Source organism: Trachypithecus francoisi, unplaced genomic scaffold (genome assembly GCF_009764315.1).
Source record: "Trachypithecus francoisi isolate TF-2019V2 unplaced genomic scaffold, Tfra_2.0 Lachesis_group8, whole genome shotgun sequence".
Lineage (NCBI taxonomy): Eukaryota > Metazoa > Chordata > Mammalia > Primates > Cercopithecidae > Trachypithecus > Trachypithecus francoisi.
In genome coordinates this window covers 106,939,777-106,959,087 of record NW_022681473.1, presented here as the reverse complement: position 1 = coordinate 106,959,087, position 19,311 = coordinate 106,939,777, and the positions used below count along the sequence as shown (strand labels likewise).

The 19,311-nt window shown below is 53.0% G+C and overlaps 1 protein-coding gene across 33 annotated transcripts in view; it reads right to left on the bottom strand.

Annotated features, from left to right (window-relative positions):
* PHLDB1 (pleckstrin homology like domain family B member 1) overlaps positions 1–13,821 on the bottom strand; it is a 53,537-nt gene extending 39,716 nt beyond the window's left edge. For 5 of the 33 annotated variants that reach the window (XM_033207362.1, XM_033207375.1, XM_033207376.1 and 2 more), the window contains exons 1-4: positions 9,768–10,759; positions 5,738–5,818; positions 4,952–5,075; positions 3,446–3,616 (exon numbers count right to left, since the gene is read on the bottom strand). In XM_033207362.1, the coding sequence (XP_033063253.1) occupies positions 3,446–3,616; positions 4,952–5,075; positions 5,738–5,818; positions 9,768–9,818 (427 nt within the window). In that variant the 5' untranslated portion in view covers positions 9,819–10,759. Of the gene's footprint in view, positions 1–1,485; positions 1,560–3,445; positions 3,617–4,951; positions 5,076–5,737; positions 5,819–6,190; positions 6,348–9,767; positions 10,760–12,385; positions 12,499–12,539; positions 12,652–13,562 lie in introns of those variants that run through there. The other 28 variants (XM_033207364.1, XM_033207366.1, XM_033207374.1 and 25 more) reach the window with 12 other exon arrangements.
* Between the last annotated feature and the right edge of the window lie 5,490 nt (positions 13,822–19,311).

The following is a 19,311-nucleotide window of genomic DNA, read 5'->3' as shown; positions in this document are numbered from 1 at the left end:
TCTGGAAACTGTGATGGCCAGCTGGATAGACCTAGGCAGACACAGAGGATGCCCGCCAATGAGAAATAGGGCAGGAGGCAGACACAAAGAAGTGGGAAGCTGGGAGCCTTCGCTCTGCCCTCCTTCCTTTGAGCTTTATTAGTCAAGATTGTTATCAGTCTCATAACAGAAAAAGGTTGAAGGCTTCACTCCCAATTTACAGATGGAATAACTGGGTGGGAAAAAAAGAGGTTCAATATCCTGGATCCCAGAGAGAGGCAGCTGGATAACCCAGAGATCCGGCTCCCCAGCCACACTCCTCTGCTGGCCCCCACGCAAGCCCCTACCCACCAATGAGAGGCTTAGGGAATGAAGGAGACTGGAGACCAGGGCTCGGAGGAAATGCCAGGAGTGGATGGGGACCTACTGTCTAGACAGCCTGGGCCCTGAGCTGGTGGCTTTCTGGGTCCTCCCCTGCTTGGTTCCCTCCCAGATCTTTCATGTGGTCTGGCGCTGTGGTCCCAGGGTGGGGCAGCCTAGACCCAGATTGAGATTCCTCCTCATTCCCTTGGTCCTATTCCGAGCTCCACCCCTTGCTCTGTAGAGAAGTGGGCAATGTGGGATGTGCCAAGACGCCTGGGTACAGGGGGTGGAATCAGGACCTTCCTGGCTCCCTCACTTCATGCTCCTATGTTCACAGCTCTGTGCTAAAGGTTGGCATCTGTTTTCTGCCCGCCTCCCCCTTCCCCTGGCCCAAGCATATTCCTGCTGGAAGAGCCTGTCACTGCCATCTCTGCTTGTCATGAAGTGTGTCTCTCCAAGTTGCCTATGGCTGGGCACAGTGCCCAGAATGATGCATCTAAGGCCAAAGTAGGCTCCTTGTTATTCCCAGGGTAGCCCTTGTTTTTCAAAGAGGAGGGTCGCCTCTACAAGGCCAGATTAGGGGAACAAGGAAGGGAAAATGATCCTCTTGTATATATGCCCACAGATAGGCATATGACCAGTGAGGTCTCATATACACATAGGAGTACATACACAGACATTTTGGTACCATCAGTCCTGAGTTCACCCCTACCGCCCACTTGAACACACTGATCCATAAATACAAAGAAAGACACAAACACAGAGATTCGTAAGCCCAGAGTCACAAACACATCCGGAGCTACATAAACACACTCCAGTTACACAGACACACAGAGATAGCACATGCACCCCCGAACCACCCAGTTTCCAGGGAAACACACTCCCAAGAATGTCCGGAGTGGGGCCAGGCAGGGCTGGGCTTGGTGCCTTGCTCCAGAGATGAGACAAGGAAACCCTCAGCTCCTGGAGCCCAGGGGAGGGGGAGGACTGGGGAGAAGAACACCCATTCCTTTGTGCCTCTGCCTACCCCTCCATAGGCTGCCAAGCTTTGGAGACAGGCAAGCCCAGACAAGAAGGCTATGGGGGATGGGGAGAGAAAATGGGAAGGGGTTTAGGGTCAGAAGAGAGTGGGAGGGTACATACTTGGCTGGGTAGGCTTCTGGCTGGAGAAGAGTCGGGAGGGGTCACTGGGGCCACAGGAAATGCCTCAGAATTCCATCTTGGCCCCAGGCTCTCCCTCTTCTCAGGGAGCTAAATGATGCACCGGAAAGAATGAACAACACAAGCATACCCTGCTCACAACATGCAGGGGAACAACGTTCCTACCGATGAATGTGATAGGTTTGGGGCGGGGGTAGTAAGCGCTGAGCCTTCTTTAAATTTTGTCCTGCCTCTCCTTGCTGCTCTATTGTCTCATCTCCATGCTCCCAAATCTTAGAGAACATGCTCTCTCTGAGACTGAACAGGACTGTTAGGAACCTGCTGCCATCATAGCCAAGCCCCAATTTTGGGGGATTCCTCCTCTCATCCAAAGTCAGAGACCTTGAAGCCCTGGAGAAGGCAATGGCCTGCGTGCTGCTACTGGTGGACCTGCCTCCCTGAAGTCAATTTTTGCATGCCCTGCCCCCTACCCGAGGGCAGGAAGAAAAGACTGGGGTTAAAAAAAAAAAAAATTAGCCGGGTGTGGTGGCAGATGCCTAATCCCAGCTACTTGGGAGGCTGAGGCAGGAGAATCACTTGAGCCTAGGAGGTGGAGGTTGTAGTGAGCCGAGATCGTGCCACTGCACTCCAGCCTGGGCAACAGTGCGAGACTCCGTATCAAAAAAAAAAAAAAAAAAAGATGGGGGAAAGGTCAGGTCTCCTGAATCAGCTGTGAAGGAAGTGACATTGAAAGGCCTTAAGGAGGATGAAGAGGAGAGAAGGAGACAGTGGAGTGAGTAGGATGGCCACTTCCAAAGGGCTTCTAGGCAGTAAGAGCCCCGAGAAAACAATGCTAGGCCATCAGAACCTGCTCAGAGCCAGGCTTAGCCCAAAGTTCCTGTCCTCCTGTTAGCCTTTAACCTCACCTCTAACCTCCACCCAAATCTGTTTTTCTCATTCTCCTAATCTGACAACTCACTGTGTGAACTGATGCCCAGAACCCTGTTTCCAGGGTGAGCACACCTGGTCTGTCGAAGTACCACCTGGGCCAACCACTTACCTGCCTGCTAGCCATAGTAATTAGGGGCCTAGTTGTTATTTATTTATTTATTTATTTAATTTATTTTTTGAGACGGAGTCTTGCTCTGTTGCCCAGGCTGGGGTGCAGTGGCGCCATCTCAGCTCACTACAACCTCTGCCTCCCAGGTTCAAGCGATTCTCCTATCTCAGCTTCCTGAGTAGCGAGGACTATAGGCGTGCGCCACCACACGTGTCTAATTTTTGTATTTTGGGTAGAGACAGGGTTTCACCATGTTGGCCAGGCTGATCTTGAACTCCTGTCCTCAAGTGATCCACCCGCCTCGGCATCCCAAATTGCTGGGATTACAGGAGTGAGCCACCATGCCTGGTCAGGGGGCTAGTTTTTAGAGCCACCTTACACAACAGAATGGCCTATTGCTTTGGGTTATATTCGTGACCCAAAAGCTACTGTCAGCAGTCTCGTAACAGGAGCAGGCATGTCCTCAGATTTCACCCTTGCCCCATCCCCATCAGGAAGTATTGTCCTCCTCTTCAGCTTCTCAAAACAACTTCCTCTTGGCATCATGGAACAACGCCATTGATACCCTCTCACTGCTGCTCCAATTGCTCTTCCCCAACAACCACTAACAATCCCATCATGCCCCAGGCCCTCTGATGGTGGGAATCAGAACCTCTTCTCTCCCCATAGTATGTGGAGGCAGGTTGGGGGTGACCAGAGAAGAAAAACAGGTTGAAAACATGTCTGGATGCTGAGAGGTTTCGGTATGTTGTTTAGGCACATTCAGATGCACCTGAGTACTCCATTCCCAGTATGGGCACTCAGTCAGTTGCCATGGCAACCACCACAGCCAATCTCCCCTGTGTCTAACACACACAAGCCTTTAAACAGAGGCCCCCTCCATCTGGAGGTGTCCAGCCTTACCCTGAGTGAGCCGGGTAGGCTGCCGGACAGGGAGACCATCAACAGTGCAGTCATTGCCACAGGGGTAGAGGGTGAGGGTGCCCCGCAGGTTCTCGATGTAGCAGTGCTCTGGAGCCAGGCCTGGGCCCTGTAGTGAGATGTCTCTGGCTGCAGAGCCAATCACTGTCCTCCCTGGAGACAAGAGGCAAACTGAATCAGAAGGGTTGTCCAGGCTGAGGAGGCAGTGACAGGGCAAGGAGGGCCACAGTGGAAACATATTCCACCTCCTACTCCAGGGAGAATCTCTGCCCATCATTGGCCACCCCTACTGGGCCCCTGAGCCTGGTCTATACAGTAAGTGATAGAAGCTCTTCTCAGAGAAAACTCTGCCTGAGAATGGGAGGCCCAGAGATGGGAAGACCCAGACTCCACAGATTGAGAAGGAAGACTGCTTTTCTGCGGATCCTCCCTTATACCCCAACTGCCTCTCCCTATTGTCCTTTTTTCTTTTTCCCCTTCAGCCTACTCCTCCTTTCTTCTAAATCTCCCTTTCTCTTCTTCTTCTCTCCCCCGCTTCTGCTACCTGCAACACTTCATCTCCCTCGCTAACCTCTCTGTTCAGTGCAACCTCTCTCTTCAGTGCAGGCTCTCCCCTAACTGCAGCAAGAACAGCCCCTCCCACTGACAGAGCCCCTGGGACTGGTATTTGGAGAATGTGGAGAATGTAGTATCACCCAGGCAACAAGTGCAGCCAGGAGAGGAGAGAGGGAGAGCAGAAGCTGAAAGGTGAAGGGGGCCATGCCAGGGCCTTATCTTGGGAGATCTTGCCCCCAACTCCCATCTCTCCATTCTCTACCTACGGTATAGCCTCCCGTGCAAGCCAATGCCCTGGAGTGGGGCCCTTTTTCTTCTTGGCCACATTGGTTGCTAAGAGCAATGTGTTCTCCTGTTTCTCTCAGTGCTCTCTTCATGGTTTCTTTTCTTCTTCTTCTTCTTCTTTTTTTTTTTTTTTGTGATGGAGTCTCGCTCTGTTGCCCAGGCTGGAGTGCAGTGGCACGATCTCGGCTCACTGCAACGTCCGTCTCCTGGCTTCAAGCGATTCTTCTGCCTCAGCCTCCTAAGTAGCTGGGACTACAGGCCCGTGCCACCACGCCCAGCTAATTTTTGTATTTTTAGTGGAGATGGGGTTTCACCATATTGGCCAGACTGGTCTAGAACTCCTGACCTCGTGATCCGCCCACCTCAGCCTCCCAAAGTGCTGGGATAACAGGCGTGAGCCACCACACCCAGCCTCTCCTCCTTGTTTCTAAGCTGATCTTTAAGCCCACTCATGGAACCAGATTATCTACCAAGGAAGGCAGGCAGTCTGGGGAGGCAGAGAGAAGGGAAGCAAGCTGGTCGGGTTGCGAGGCGAGCATTGCCAGCAGACAGTAGAAGGGCCCCAACACATGCAGGAGCTGGGCCTCCAGGGCAGGAATGCCTACAAGGATAGAGGGGTGATGAGTGAGATGCCCTGTTCACACTTACCTTCCTCCAGCGGCAGGAGGGTGATGGCTGTGCTGAGTCGCCCACTGCCCAGGCTCACCAAGTGGGGTTTGTCCGTTTGCACTTTCAGCCCTTTGCCTGTCTCGATCAGGTCCAAGGGTCCTTTCTGTAGGTAGTAGGGGTGGAGGACAAGCATCATTAGACTCAGCACCTTACCACCCTAAACCAGTCACACCAGCACTCTCTCCAGCCCTTGCCCCTCTCCAAAGGGCTCTGAGGGTGCTGAAAGGCTTAGCACAAAATCTTACACAGAGCATTATTCCACTACATTGTAATTAGATCTGAATCTAGGCCACTAACTCGTCCCACTGGATTTATCTCAAGTCTTGGCTTAACTGTCCCTTTTGTCTATTAAAACAGAAGCAAGGAGAAAGCGGTGGGGGGTGGGGGTGGCATTGGATAAGCAGCAGGGGTACTGTAGAGGAAGGCCAGTCGAGCTCCCTGCAGACTTGTCCATGGCTATCCACTTGGCCATTGCTTGCCCCTGCTAATCTCAAGTACAGGGAAGATAGAGGCATGGATCAAGGAGAGTGATACAGCCTAGGGTCAATCTGTAAACTGCTTTCTGACTTTCGGCGGGTAGTTTCTGGGTGAACCAATTAACCTGATTCAGATAAAGACTGAGCTGTTAATAGGCTTGGGACCTGGGGAAGGGCAGAGAGGAACAGAATTGCTCCTTTCATCCTTGGGCTGGGACCACAAGGGGGTAGAAGAGCTGATGCCATCCCCACCATATCTCTCTTGCCTCACAGCCCTGATCCCACTCACCTGCACCATGGTCTGGGTCTTGCATCCAGGGCCTATTTGGTTCCTGTTGAGAGCGTCCATGGTCCTAAGGCTCCAGAGCTCCTAGGGACACAGCAGAAAGCTGGTGAGTGGGAAGGTCAGGGCAGGAGAGGGAAAGAAGTAGGTTCTGTGGCAGAGTTCTCAGGGCAGAGGTAGCACCAGTCACTAACATTCCCCAAATGCTCATGCTGAAGGGAAGTAGAGGCAGCTAAAGAGCTTGGGTGGGAGTTGTCTGGGAGCAGTGCCAAGTCTCCAGTCAGCCACAGCATGTATACTACACCATACCAGTCCTGCCTCTTGCCACTGTAAGCACAGTCCTATAGGGCTCAATCTATACCTCTGTGCCTTCTTGCCCTATGCTACTCAGAACCCAGATTTTGACAGCTGAAGACCCTTGGCCATTGTGGAGCCTTAAGCAGGATGGGGAAAATCTACCTTAGTGGGAGAAGCAGCAAGGAGGCCCCTCCAAGGACACTGGTAGCCAGAGGGCCCCCAGGTAGGTGGCAGGGCTAAAACAGGAGCTCCCTCCTGAAATCTTTCATTCTCCTCTTCACCGTTTGTCTCTTTTCCCAGGGCTTTAGTAGGATGTTTTCTTAAAGGAGACACAAAAGAAAAACTCAGCCATTTCTGCTATCTCCAGATGTCTCAACTCCTACACCTTTTCTTCCCCAGAAAGCAACCTCAACCCAACACAATCAGTTAAAAAAAATTTTTTTTAAATTAAAAACAAAAAACTTTAGTGATAACTAATACTGGGAATATTGGGCTCTTAACTCTTGGGTTCTTAATTGGCGAGGTGCTATAGGAAGCTTAGACCATTAGAACCAGGAGTAAGACAGATTCCAGAGCCAGAACTTGGATCCTCCCCACCACCACCCCACTGCCTCTCACCCGTCACCCATCCCTCTCTCCCTGGCTCATGTTTTTGGTATCTGGGATGTGAGGACATTTGTGTACTAATATGTGCCCCCATGCCCATCCCTTGGCCAACTAGCTAAGCTGAGAAACTTCCCACTTGCTGTGAAATGTTACTGGGGAAAGCTAAGAGTGTGACTGAGGGGAGGGGTAAGGAAGCAGACCCAGGGAAGCAGGGTTTCCCTCCACTCTCTCTTCAAGCCATCTACCAGGGGACTTGGAAAGGAAGCAGGGCAGCAGCCAGCATTCCAAGGAGTGTCTGACCCTGGCAGTGGGTCCCGAGGACCTTAGCTATAGCGTTACTAAATTTACCCTCCCAGCTTCCACCCTTCCGGACCTGGACTGCATCATCTCCGTCACCATTTCCACCCAAGCTGGCGGAAGAGAGGCCGGAACCCAGGCTGGGGCCCACCCCAAGACTGCCAGGGAAGAGAGGAGGAAAACGCCATTAACCTATGCAAAGCCCCAAGCTGGCCTGGCACCTTCCCAGAATTCCTTGCCATGGAGAAGAATTTCCAAGGACAAAGATTGCTGTACTGCTTCCTTAGACTCAGGGAAATCCCTCAGCATTTTCTGAGGGAGGAGGGGCAAGAGAATGGGTTAGGAATGGGGAGTTTATGTAAAAGAGGGGTTAAGAAAAACAAAATAATAAATAATGGTGAAGAAGAAATATCATCCTTTGGTAGAAAGAACTTTAGACTGGGATATATAAAGCCTTAAATTCCACCCTGACTTTATTTATTTATTAGTTATAAGATCCTAGCCGGGCGCGGTGGCTCAAGCCTGTAATCCCAGCACTTTGGGAGGCCGAGACGGGCGGATCACGAGGTCAGGAGATCGAGACCATCCTGGCTAACACGGTGAAACCCCGTCTCTACTAAAAAAATACAAAAAATTAGCCGGGCGAGATGGCGGGCGCCTGTAGTCCCAGCTACTCGGGAGGCTGAGGCGAGAGAATGGCGTAAACCCGGGAGGCGGAGCTTGCAGTGAGCTGAGATCCGGCCACTGCACTCCAGCCTGGGCGACAGAGCGAGACTCCGTCTCAAAAAAAAAAAAAAAAAAAAAAAAAAAAAAAAGATCCTAGACAAGTTATTTAACTTCCCTGATTGTCAAGTCATTCTTCTATAAAACTAGAGTAACAACAACAACAAAAAAAGGCCGGGCTCGGTGGCTCAAGCCTGTAATCCCAGCACTTTGGGAGTTCGAGACGGGTGGATCACGAGGTCAGGAGATCGAGACCATCCTGGCTAACACGGTGAAACCCTGTCTCTACTAAAAAAATACAAAAAAACTAGCCAGGCGAGGTGGTGGGCGCCTGTAGTCCCAGCTACTCCGGAGGCTGAGGCAGGAGAAGGGCATAAACCCGGGAGGCGGAGCTTGCAGTGAGCTGAGATCCGGCCACTGCACTCCAGCCCGGGCGACAGAGCAAGACTCCGTCTCAAAAAAAAAAAAAAAAGACTGTCTGGATCAGTGCTTGCCTGGGGCTAGGGGTGGAATGAGGAGTGACTGTAAAAAGGGTACAAGTTTGGGGGCAGGGGGTGGGGCGGGGGTGAATGTTTTCAAATTAAATTGTGATGATGATTGCATGGCTCTGTAAATATACTAAAAGTCTTTGAATTGCATACTTAAATTGGGTGGATGTTATAGTATATAAATTACACCTCAATAAAGCTGTCAGTTTTTTAAAAAGGACTGTCTGAACATTCAGATATTACATTAAATGGCATTCTATGAAAGCAAAGCACTATTAAAATGTCGTTTATTATTATTATTATTAGACGGACTTTCACTCTTGTTGCCTAGGCTAGGGTGCAGTGGCGCTATCTCGGCTCACTGCAACCTCCACCTCCCGGGTTCAAGCGATTCTCCTGCCTCAGCCTCCCGAGTAGCTGGGATTACAGGCGCACGCCACCACGCCCAGCTAATTTTGTATTTTTAGTAGAGACGGGGTTTCTTCATGTTGGTCAGGCTGGTTTCGAACTCCCGACCTCAGGTGATCCGCCCGCCTCGGCCTTTCAAAGTGCTGGGATTACAGGCGTGAGCCACCGCACCTGGCCCCATTTATTGTTATGAGCTGTGTGACCTGGAGCAAGGCACTTCACCTGTCTGGGCCTTTGTTTATTCATCTGTCAGATTGGAATATTTGTCACTATCGCCGTGTGGGGCAGCTGTGGTGTGCTCATTTATTTACACTGAAGAACTTCAAGTGGAAATAAAGATTGTAAAAGAGTAAGTCCGAAGGAGAACCAGAGTGATTAGAGGAGAGAAGAAAAGAGAATAAGGAGGCGAAAGTAGAGGGAGAGATAAGGAGAGAGGTGTAAGGAGAAGATAAGAAAAGATGGAGAGATTCGGAGGTGCGAGGCTGTGGCCCCAGCACAGTAACCTGATCCAAGAGAAGTGGAAAGCAACACCAGGCCAACCTGCCCTGCACGCAGGCGGTGCTTTCCCCAAAGGGCGATCGCCGCAGCCGAGAGCGGCCACCTGGGGGCGCCCTCATCTTGACCCCCCTCCCCCCGCCCTGGCCGGGGCGGCGGAGTGGCGCTGCGCGAGGGACGCCCCTCACCTGCGGCCCCGCTTCCTCCGGCCCGCGGCTCCCCAGCACCCCGGCTGTCATTACCCGCCGGCCCGCCCAGCCCCGCGGCCAAAAAAAGGCCCCTGCGGTGCGCGTCCGGCCCTGGGTGTCCTCGCGCACGCTGGGCACAGACGCCCCAGCGCCGCCCCGGGAGCCGAGTGGGGGAGGCCCAGGTGTCTGGATTTGACGAGAGACAGGCAAGGCCCTCTGTGCGCGAGGCCGCCCGGCACCTCGGCTTCCTCCCCCGCGGGAACGGGCCGACACCCCAGCCACGGGGGACACCAGTCCGAAGCCCTCACCGCCGAGGGGAGCACCCAGAGTCAACTCTCGGGGGTCTCGGCCCGCGCCTGCAGGAGGCCGGGGAAGGACCGACCGGCTCAGGCACCAACGGGCACTGACACAGCTCCCGGGCTCCCACGGGGTCCTAGGACAAGGTCCAAAGCCAGCCCCAGAGCACCAGACCCGGCCCTTCGCGGGGCCACTGCTCGGGCGCTCCCCGGAGCCCCGCGGGTTGTCCGGCCTCACCTGTGTCCCTGGGGGTCGGCCTCGGCCTCGGCCCCGGCCCGAGCGGTGCATGGCTGTGGCCAGAGACCCGCCAGGCTGAGCTGGGGTCCTCTCGGCCGCCGCCTTCGCCCTCTAGGCGCACATCCGCCTTCGAGAAAGGGCCGCCGGCAGAGGAAGGAGTCAGGAAGGGAAGGAAACTGAGGCGGGGAGCCCAGCGGGGGACGCCCGAGTGGGGAGGGGGACGAGAGAACTTAAGGATGAGAAAAACCTGGCAGAGATGAATGGGGGTGTGCAGAGGGACGGGGCGGGGAAGGGGAGCCACCGGGATGTGAAGGGGAAAATGAAAGGCCGACTAAGGGATGTGAAAAAATGCAAGTTGGGGAGGGGAAGACCGAGGGCAGAGGATGCGGCGGGGAGACTGAAGAACACAGAGGTGGAGGGGTCGGGGGAGGCAGGACAGGCGGGTCCTCAAGTGGAAGGGACAACCGACGGGAAGACTGGGGATGCGCGAGGAGGTATTGAGGGCAGCGGAGGGGAGGCTGACGGGAGGGGAGATGGGGCGAAGGAGAGGGAGGCTGGGGCCGACCGGGACCCCTAAAGTGGGAGAGAGGAGAGATGGGAGGCCCGAGGAGAGAGGGAGCTGGGAGAGCGCGGATGGAGCCGGGGCTGTTGAGTGGGTGTTCACTGGTGGAAAGGTGCCTCTCCGCGGTCCGCAGGGCCGAGGGAGGGAGGTTTCCGCAAGGCAGCGGCCCCTTGCACCCCTCGGCCTGCTCCTGCCCAGGCCGCCTGCGTGGGACAAGGCCGCAGTGTTGGGCGCCTGCCGTGGCCGCCCGCCCGCCCCTGACAAGAGGCCTTTCTTTGGCGGGGCAGGGAGAAGGAGCCGCTTGTTTGCGCGGCCGGGAAACAGGGCGGCCCCACAGACATCTCCCGTTCCCAGCCTGGCAGCTGCGGGAAGGGCGGCTGAATGTGTGTGAGGGGCCGCGTGTGTGAGCTGGGGCTGTGGTGTGAGCTGGGCTGTGTGTGTGTGACTGGGGCTGCATGTGTGAGCTGGGCTGCGTGTGAGGGGCTGTGTGATGGGCTGTGTGTGTGAGCTGGACTGTGTGTGACGGGCTGTGTGTGAGCTGGGGTGTATGTGTGAGCTGGGCTGCGTGTGTGAGCTGAACTGTGTGTGTGACGGCTGTGTGTGTGAGCTGGGCTGTGTGTGTGAGCTGGGCTGTGTATTGAGCTGAACTGTGTGTGTGACGGCTGTGTGTGTGAGCTGGGCTGTGTGTGTGAGCTGGGCTGTGTGTGTAAGCTGGGCTGTGTGTGTGACGGGCTGCTTGTGTGAGCTGCGCTGTGTGTGTGACGAGCTGCTTATGTGAGATGGGCTGTGTGTGTGTGACGAGCTGTTTGTGTGAGCTGGGCTGTGTGTGTGACGGGCTGCTTGTATGAGCTGGACTGTGTGACTAGGGCTGGGTGTGTGAGCTGGGCTGTGTGTGTAACTGGGGCTGTGTGTGTAAGCTGGGCTTCGTGTGTGAGCTGGGGCCTCGTGTGTGACTGGGGTGCGTGTGTGAGCTGGGTTGTGTGTGTGACTGGGGTGCGTGTGTGAGCTGGGCTGACTGGGGTGCATGTGTGAGCTGGGGTGCGTGTAAGCGGTGTTGCGGGTGTGAGGGGCTGCGTGAGGGCGGGGCGGTTTCCTGTGAGACGCAGCACATGGAGTGCGTGGGCAGGCCTCGGCGTGTGGGCGGGTCCGGGTGTGTCTGGGTGGCGTGACGCAGGGACGTAGGGTATGCGAAGTGTCGCGGAGGCGTGCGTGTGTGCCGCGTGGGAGCTCGGCGTGGTGGGGCGCCTGCGTTTGCGTGTGGCGGCTGTGGGGTGAGCCCGCCGTCCAATGAGTCAGCCTCCAGAGGCTCCAGGACCGCTGAGCTAACGGCCCAGAATGCAGCCCCGCCCCGGAGCCGTGGGTCCCCGGCCGGGCTGTGCGGTCGCCGGGCCAAGTCCCCACCCCAGCCTGCCTCGGCGGAAGCGCCCGCGGGCGACTCGGCCACCCTGCGCCGGCGCCCCCCACCCAGCCGCCCGCCCGCACTTTCCTATCCCGAGGGAGCCCGGATGACTTGGGTCAGCCTCCGCTCGGGGGAACTCTAGAGATTCCAGTCCGGACGGCGCGGCGTGGCAAGGCGCCCCAGGCTGCCTCCCCGGCCCCCGAGGACTGGGGGCCTTGGGGAGTGCCTGGGAGGCCCCAGGCGGGCTTCCCATCTCCTGGACACCCCCAGGCATCCCTCCTAGACGCCCAAGACTCTGAGTCGGACTCCGAATCCCTTCCTGGTCCATCAAGGCAGCTGTCCAGGGGACAGGGGGAAGACGTCACAGGAGATACCCCCTCCCCAAGGTCCTGCTGTGGGCGGACAGGGGGAGGTGTGGGGCGCTGGAGGACGAAAACCCGCGCGCGCGCTCGCCACCCAACACCCCGCGAGTGTCCGCCCGGCCGCCTGGGTGCCCTCGGGAGAGAGTCTGGATGGGGCCAGGATCAGCGTTTCTCCAAGGAGGGGAGAGCGCCACGGCCCCCTCTGGCGGTGGCGTTGGCAGCGGCCGAGGAAGGCAAAAGCAAGCGGCTCACAGGAAAACTCCCCACAACGCCCCTTTCGCCTCCACGCACTCACCTGGGGTGCCTTCACTCACACACGGGTGTCTGCCGAGCTCCCTAGCCTAGAGCTGATCTCAGGGCTCTCGCCAGGCCCCAGGGACTTCCCCTTATCCAGTCCTAGCACCGCAGCGAATGGGACCCGCAAATATAGTGGGAGGGGGCGCTCTTACCTAGAGGCGGGGGGGGGACAGGGAGACACTGGTCCCTTAGCCCGGCTCGGCTCGGTCGCGGTGGCCTCAGGCTTAGGAGGACACTGTTGCCTTTCCCCGGGAGCCCGCTGAGTAGGAGGAGAGCGAGCCTGTCCCGCCCCGCTCCCGCCAGTCCCCGCCCCCGTCCCCCATCCCGTCCGCCTGGCCAGCCAAAGAAGACGCCCTTGTGGGGCTGGAGCCCAAGGTCCCCCCACCCACCCTTTCCCACAGCAGCACCTCCCCCAGCCTGCACAGCGCCCGCTTTGTTCATCTTTGCAGCTGGGCTCTCCACCACCACCACCACCCCACCACCACCACCACCACAGCCACAGCCACCACCAAGACCACACTCCCCCCCTCTCCTCCCACCCTGCCCTCCCGACTCTCCTAGACTACCCTCCACTCCTAGGCTTTAACGCCCTTCTGAAAGGGTGTTTTTGACAATCCGTTTCCCCACCCCCAAACTCTCCCCTCTTTCTTTTTGCCTTTGATGCCTGAAACCTCCACGGGCTCCTAGTGAACCTCCTAAATTGAAGCCCCTACAACATGCTCTCAATATCTCCAGAACATCTACTGAGGGTACACAGGTCTTCTCCCTGTCACCCCCTCCCCTCGCCCCATTCCAAGCCCCACCATGAAGAGCTGTAAGTGGGATTGATAACCACGCACATCAGGCTTCACAGACTTTCTTAAGGATAGGCACAAGAAGACACGTTAAAGTACCATGCAAACTCCAAAGCACAGGAAAGCAGAATGGAATTATCATCTTGCACCCATGGAGCTCCACACCCATCCACGCCGACAGACCTGCTGGTTACAGATTGGGATATGGAGGCAGGCTATAGACATACAGTTGAGCACACCAACCTGTAGTAGGAGTGGGAGTTAATAAGGAAGAGAAGGAGGCACTAAACACCTAAAAGCGGCCCCCAAATTGAGCTAGGTTGAAGTCATTCTCCATCTCAACCTCCACCCCGAAATCCAAAGCTGACAGTGGATCCTTACCTTGCAAAGCCAGCTCTTGGCCCAGGAGACTGGCTGGGGAGACCCTAGGGAGCTGAACTCAGCTAGACTTCTGGACTTCTTTGACCTGCACTAGAGGGACCCTGGAGACTCTTCTTCACTGAAGGAAGGAGCAGAAAGCCTGTAAGTCTGGTCTAAATTCCAGCTGGGGTGGATAGCAAAAAATAATTTTTCCTCTTTGAGATGGACAAGTGCTGTTATGATTCAGTGAGTTTAGTTAGTGCCGTCTCTCCCTAACCCAAGAACAGCAGGAGGCTGAACTACAGGAATCTCTGGTCACTCATTGACAGGGCTGGCCTTAGCAGAGGGCCCCCACGGCTGGAGACTGAAGCTGACCGGGGCCAAGCAGCAGACAAGGAGGGGGAGGGGAGAGGCCGCCCTTTGCTGCCACCTGCTATAGCTAATGGAGGTGGAACATTCAAGCTCCAGAATATGTTGTGGGTACCAGGAAGTCCTAGGATTTGAGGAGTGAGACTCTTAATTTTTCCTCTCTTCATATTGTTTGAAGTCATGAAAGTAATTCTGGTGAACCTTCATGAGGCAGATTACAAAGGTAATAGCCCATTCGGGTATGTAAAAAAACGAAGAAAGAAAAAACCCCAACTGTTGTATCCCATGTGCCAAGACCCAGCACTGAGGGGAGGGGTCCAGATTGCGGTACCTCAGAGACTATTCACTTTATTCTGTTTCATGACCCTCAGCTCCTCTTTACTGTACTGGGCAGGAGGAATTTCAGGGAATAATCAAGCCTGCCATGGAGGCTGCAGATGCTGAGGCAGAGGGTCGAAACAGCACCCAGCTTCTCTCACTGTCCTCCCAACACAGGGACCAGCTGACCCCGTGATAAAGGCGCTGTGCAATGTGTCCTCTCTCCTGCTGTGTCAGGCCTCTATGTTCCCACAGTTAGAGCACTCAGGGGACTAAAGACCTACCGCCCCCACTCTTCATCCCCGCCCCACTCCACATCTGGAGCCCATCAAAAAACTCAGTGCTCTCTCATAGTTACGCAAGAGGTCGAGCAGCTGGGAGCTCAGGAAAGGAGGAGGAGAGGGAAAGAAAGCAGAAAACAGCTTTCCAGGCTTGCTTCAGACTTTCCGAAGTGGAAGCAGGGGGAGAGGGCAAAGCCTGGGTGTGGAAGGAAGGGTGGATTTTTCTAAGGCCCTCTGCATTGGCTATGAATGTCAGGAGTGGATTTCCATACTCCTGCTTTTGCCTTCGCACATTCTCCACTTTGTCCCACCTCTCAAATTGTACTCCCTCTAGGCCCAGAGAGGTGATTATTGCTCATACAGCATGCAATCCTTGTAGATACACACCCTCTTCCAGAAAGCTATCCCTTTCTGGCCTCTGGATCCTGAAGTCACTATCATTGGTGTAGGCATGGTGGTAGCAATGACCCTGCAACAACTTGGGGAAAAGCTCAAAGCTGTCTTTTCAGCTTGTCTTAGAAACTGCAGTCTGCGGCCAGGCGCGGTGGCTCAAGCCTGTAATCCCAGCACTTTGGGAGGCCGAGACGGGCGGATCACGAGGTCAGGAGATCAAGACCATCCTGGCTAACACGGTGAAACCCCGTCTCTACTAAAAAATACAAAAAAATAGCTGGGCGAGGTGGCGGGCGCCTGTAGTCCCAGCTAATGTAGTCCCAGCTACTGGGGAGGCTGAGGCAGGAGAATGGCGTAAACCCGGAAGGTGGAGCTTGCAGTGAGCTGAGAACCGGCCACTGCACTCCAGCCTGGGCGACAGAGCCAGACTCCATCTCACAAAAAAAAAAAAAAAAAGAAACTGCAGTCTGCTTTTACCCAAAGCTAACACGCATCCAAGCTGAGTGGGAAATTTGGGGAGGACAGAAAACTGGTCTTATGTACCTCCAAGGCTAAGGGCTTTCCTAATGAGCTGAAAAGAACAAGCATTCATTTGGGCAAAAGAATGGAAAACAAGACCTATTTCAATTTCTCTCATTGTCTTGAACTTCTAATGCTTCTTTCAAACAGCCCCTGTCCTGGTTTGGTAATCAATCTGATCACACAGAGTACACCTAGGGCAGCTTTCCAGAAATGGTTTAGACCCTAAATAACCACTTAGCCCCTACCCTAAGAACAGCAGGGCAAATAACTTTGGTGGGGGTTGGGAGAAGTGGCCCAAGCTTCTGAAAACTGCCTAATAGCTTGACTTGTGATTGTGAGAGAGGGAAAACAGCCTGGTTTGGAAAGATAGTCTAATTTTTCTAAAGGCCTACCTTCGTATCAATCACCAACTCCCCAGGATAAGACGTTAAGACGTTTGTAGTGTTGCTGTCTGCCCTTGGGTAACACCAATGCACAGCAACCAACCTACTTGTGGATCTTCTAAGATGAGGGAATTTGGGGTGAGGGGGTTGTAATAAGACATGTGCATAGCAAAAGAAAATCATTTGTGAGATTTTGCTTGTGATTTCTCTAAAGCCTACAAGACAGAAGCCATATTCCCTACTCTCATAAAGATCCATGTTTAGTACTAGCTGTAGTTAACACTTGTCTAACTTGGAAAAAAAAAAGGCTTTGCAAGCAGGTATAGTCATTGCTTCTAGTTAGACTTTAGTCTTCTTGAGGATGACTTTTTCCATTTTTCTCCCATCTCCTTCCAATAAGCCCTGCCAGATGTGAAGTTTAATAAAAAGCTATTCTAGAGCAACCCTGTAAATCTCAGACCCTACCCAGTGTGAACAACTTTAAAACTGTTCACAATTTGGCCAGGCGCGGTGGCTCAAGCCTGTAATCCCAGCACTTTGGGAGGCCGAGACGGGCGGATCACGAGGTCAGGAGATCGAGACCATCCTGGCTAACATGGGGAAACCCCGTCTCTACTAAAAAATACAAAAAAAAACTAGCCGGGCGACATGGCGGGCGCCTGTAGTCCCAGCTGCTTGGGAGGCTGAGGCAAGAGAATGGCGTAAACCCAGGAGGCGGAGCTTGCAGTGAGCTGAGACCCGGCCACTGCACTCCAGCCTGGGCGGCAGAGCGAGACTCCGTCTCAAAAAAAAAAAAAAAAAAAAAAACTGTTCACAATTTAAAAATTAATTGGAGGGCAAAGTTTCCCATCAGAGATGTATGGGTTGACAAATTTGAAGCTACAGTGAGTAAAGGAATGACAGACCTTAATCATTTCATTCGAGTAAGGCTACAGTCTCACTCAGAGAGCTAAGCTACACTTGAGCAACATTAGACCAGATACTTTTTCACCAAGAAAAAATCAGAATCTTAGCTTTCAACGTTAAATTAAAAATTTCTCATCCCAGATACTTATTAATAAGTGAGAATAATTTGCCTTCCAATGTTTTGACACTCAATAGTTTTTCCAAGTTAAATTTTAAAAAAGCATAAGCAAGCAAGCAGCTCTGGCCAGGTGCGGTGGCTCACGCCTGTAATCCCAGCACTTTGGGAGGCTGAGGCGGGGAGATCACAAGGTCAGGAGTTCAAGACCAGCCTGGCCAACATGGTGAAACCCTGTCTCTACTAAAATACAAAAAAAATTAGCCGGGCATGATGGCAGTTGCCTGTAATCCCAGCTACTTGGGAGGCTGAGGCAGGAGAATCGCTTGAAGCTGGGCAAGGTGGTTGTTGCAGTGAGCCGAGATCGCGCCACTGCACTCCAGCCTGGGCAGCTGAGCCAGACTGTCTCAAAACAACAACAACAACAACAACAACAACAAAAAAGTAAGTGGCTTTACCCAAGGGAATTATCAACAGTTCCCAAAAATTGTTCCCATTATCCCTCATCCCTGGAACACTTCTCATCACGGTCTAATGGGGAAGAGAAGACTCCAGGATTAAAGATGAAGCCTGACTTTTCTGACTCTCCAACTGCCATCTGACAAAATTAAGACTCCAATCCCCCAAAAAGCCAGAAGCAGCATCAGATTCAAAAGCTACACTGTCAGGAGTGCATGTATCAAATGTAGAAAAATACACAAGGAAGCACAATACATATAATATGGAGAAAAGGCAATGAATACTCTCAGAGATTATTTTCTCTTAAAAAAAACATGTCATGGCCGGGCACGGTGGCTCAAGCCTGTAATCCCAGCACTTTGGGAGGCCAAGACGGGCGGATCACGAGGTCAGGAGATCGAGACCATCCTGGCTAAGACGGTGAAACCCCGTCTCTACTAAAAAATACAAAAAACTAGCCGGGTGAGGTGGCAGGCGCCTGTAGTCCCAGCTACTCAGGAGGCTGAGGCAGGAGAATGGTGTAAACCGGGAGGCAGAGCTTGCAGTGAGCTGAGATCCAGCCACTGCACTCCAGCCTGGGCTGCAGAGCGAGACTCTGTCTCAAAAAAAAAAAAACATGTCATTAATTTTTAATCCTAGGTCCCATTACAGCATCCTGAATCAACAAGCAGATACCAAAGTGAGTCAAGAATCCAATAAACATCTCATTTTATAATGCTCTTTATTTGATTAAAGAATTTGCCTTCTTTGTATACACTGGAATGTTTTATTCCCTATGTATTTTACAGGGTTACAAAATGTCTCTCATTTTAAATATTACCCCAAAAGTAATCTCAGAAAAAAACGGTTTTTTGAAATTAAACTTGACTTTTAAAAAATCATATGGACAAACAACTTTCAAAACTGGATTAGTAGGATTTCTTGCCTACTTAACTACATGACAGACTTCTTGTCCCAGGCCCCTTTCTCAGAAAAACCTCATGTGGAAACCAAGCTAGAGATAAGAATTCTTCCCTGATGCAGTTAGGGGAAAGGGAAAGGCTAGAAACTTCTTTGGCAAGCAATTCCATACACAGCCATTTATGTGCGAGTGCTCTGCTTCAAGTACAGTACACTCTTTGCAGGGAAGGCCAGATGTTGTTCAGAGTGGGAGTGGTACTTGTCAACCAGCTAAAAGCACAGAAGTCCATCTAGTCATCTGCCTCTTCCCACTGCCAGTGCCTGCAGCCTTGCAGCAACTTTTCACCACCCTATGGACTGGAATACTGAGTTAAAAGCCAAGGCTGAGCTGGCTGACACTGTAGTCTCCACTGAAAAGGAAATGGATGAGATGGAACCGAGAAACCACCAGTACATGATGATACTCAAAAGGTTTAGAGGGAAGAGAAGGAAGGATTTCAGAGATGGGGACAGATAGACTGGTGGAAAATGTTGGGCTGACTGGAAGGAAATGGGGTATACATGAATAATCTGTGCATACCAAAACAATCAGTTGCCTCCTAAAATGCAAAAAATCGAATGGTGAAATGAAGCCTCCTTGACAGTTTAGGGCCAACAGGATTGGCACAAAGACTCCCTGAACCCACACCTTCAAAATCATAACCCTGTTTCTGTTCGAAAGGAGAGGACTGATGACAGAGAGTGCAGTCTAGAAGAGGGAGGTGGTGAAACTGAGGAATGTGAATGGATTACAAAGACTGTGGCTATTACGTTTTAGCTTAAGTACCCAAAATGTGGAGAACTGGAAATTTGGGTAGCAACAGCAGCAGACATGATTACATGTGGATGTGAAATCCCTAACTCGACAGACATAACCATTCTTTTAGATATCTTGAAGAGGGACTGTGCCATTTGAAAGGTGTGTCTCAGCTATCTTTAATATTGACACAAGTGGGATTCACGGTACTGTTCTAAACTGGAAGGACAGGCCCTGAAAGGAAAACAACTTGGCAAAGAGATGAAGGAATGAATGGATATGGGAAAAGGACAGAAGATGTCCTTATCTTTTAACTTCTAGACCCCAC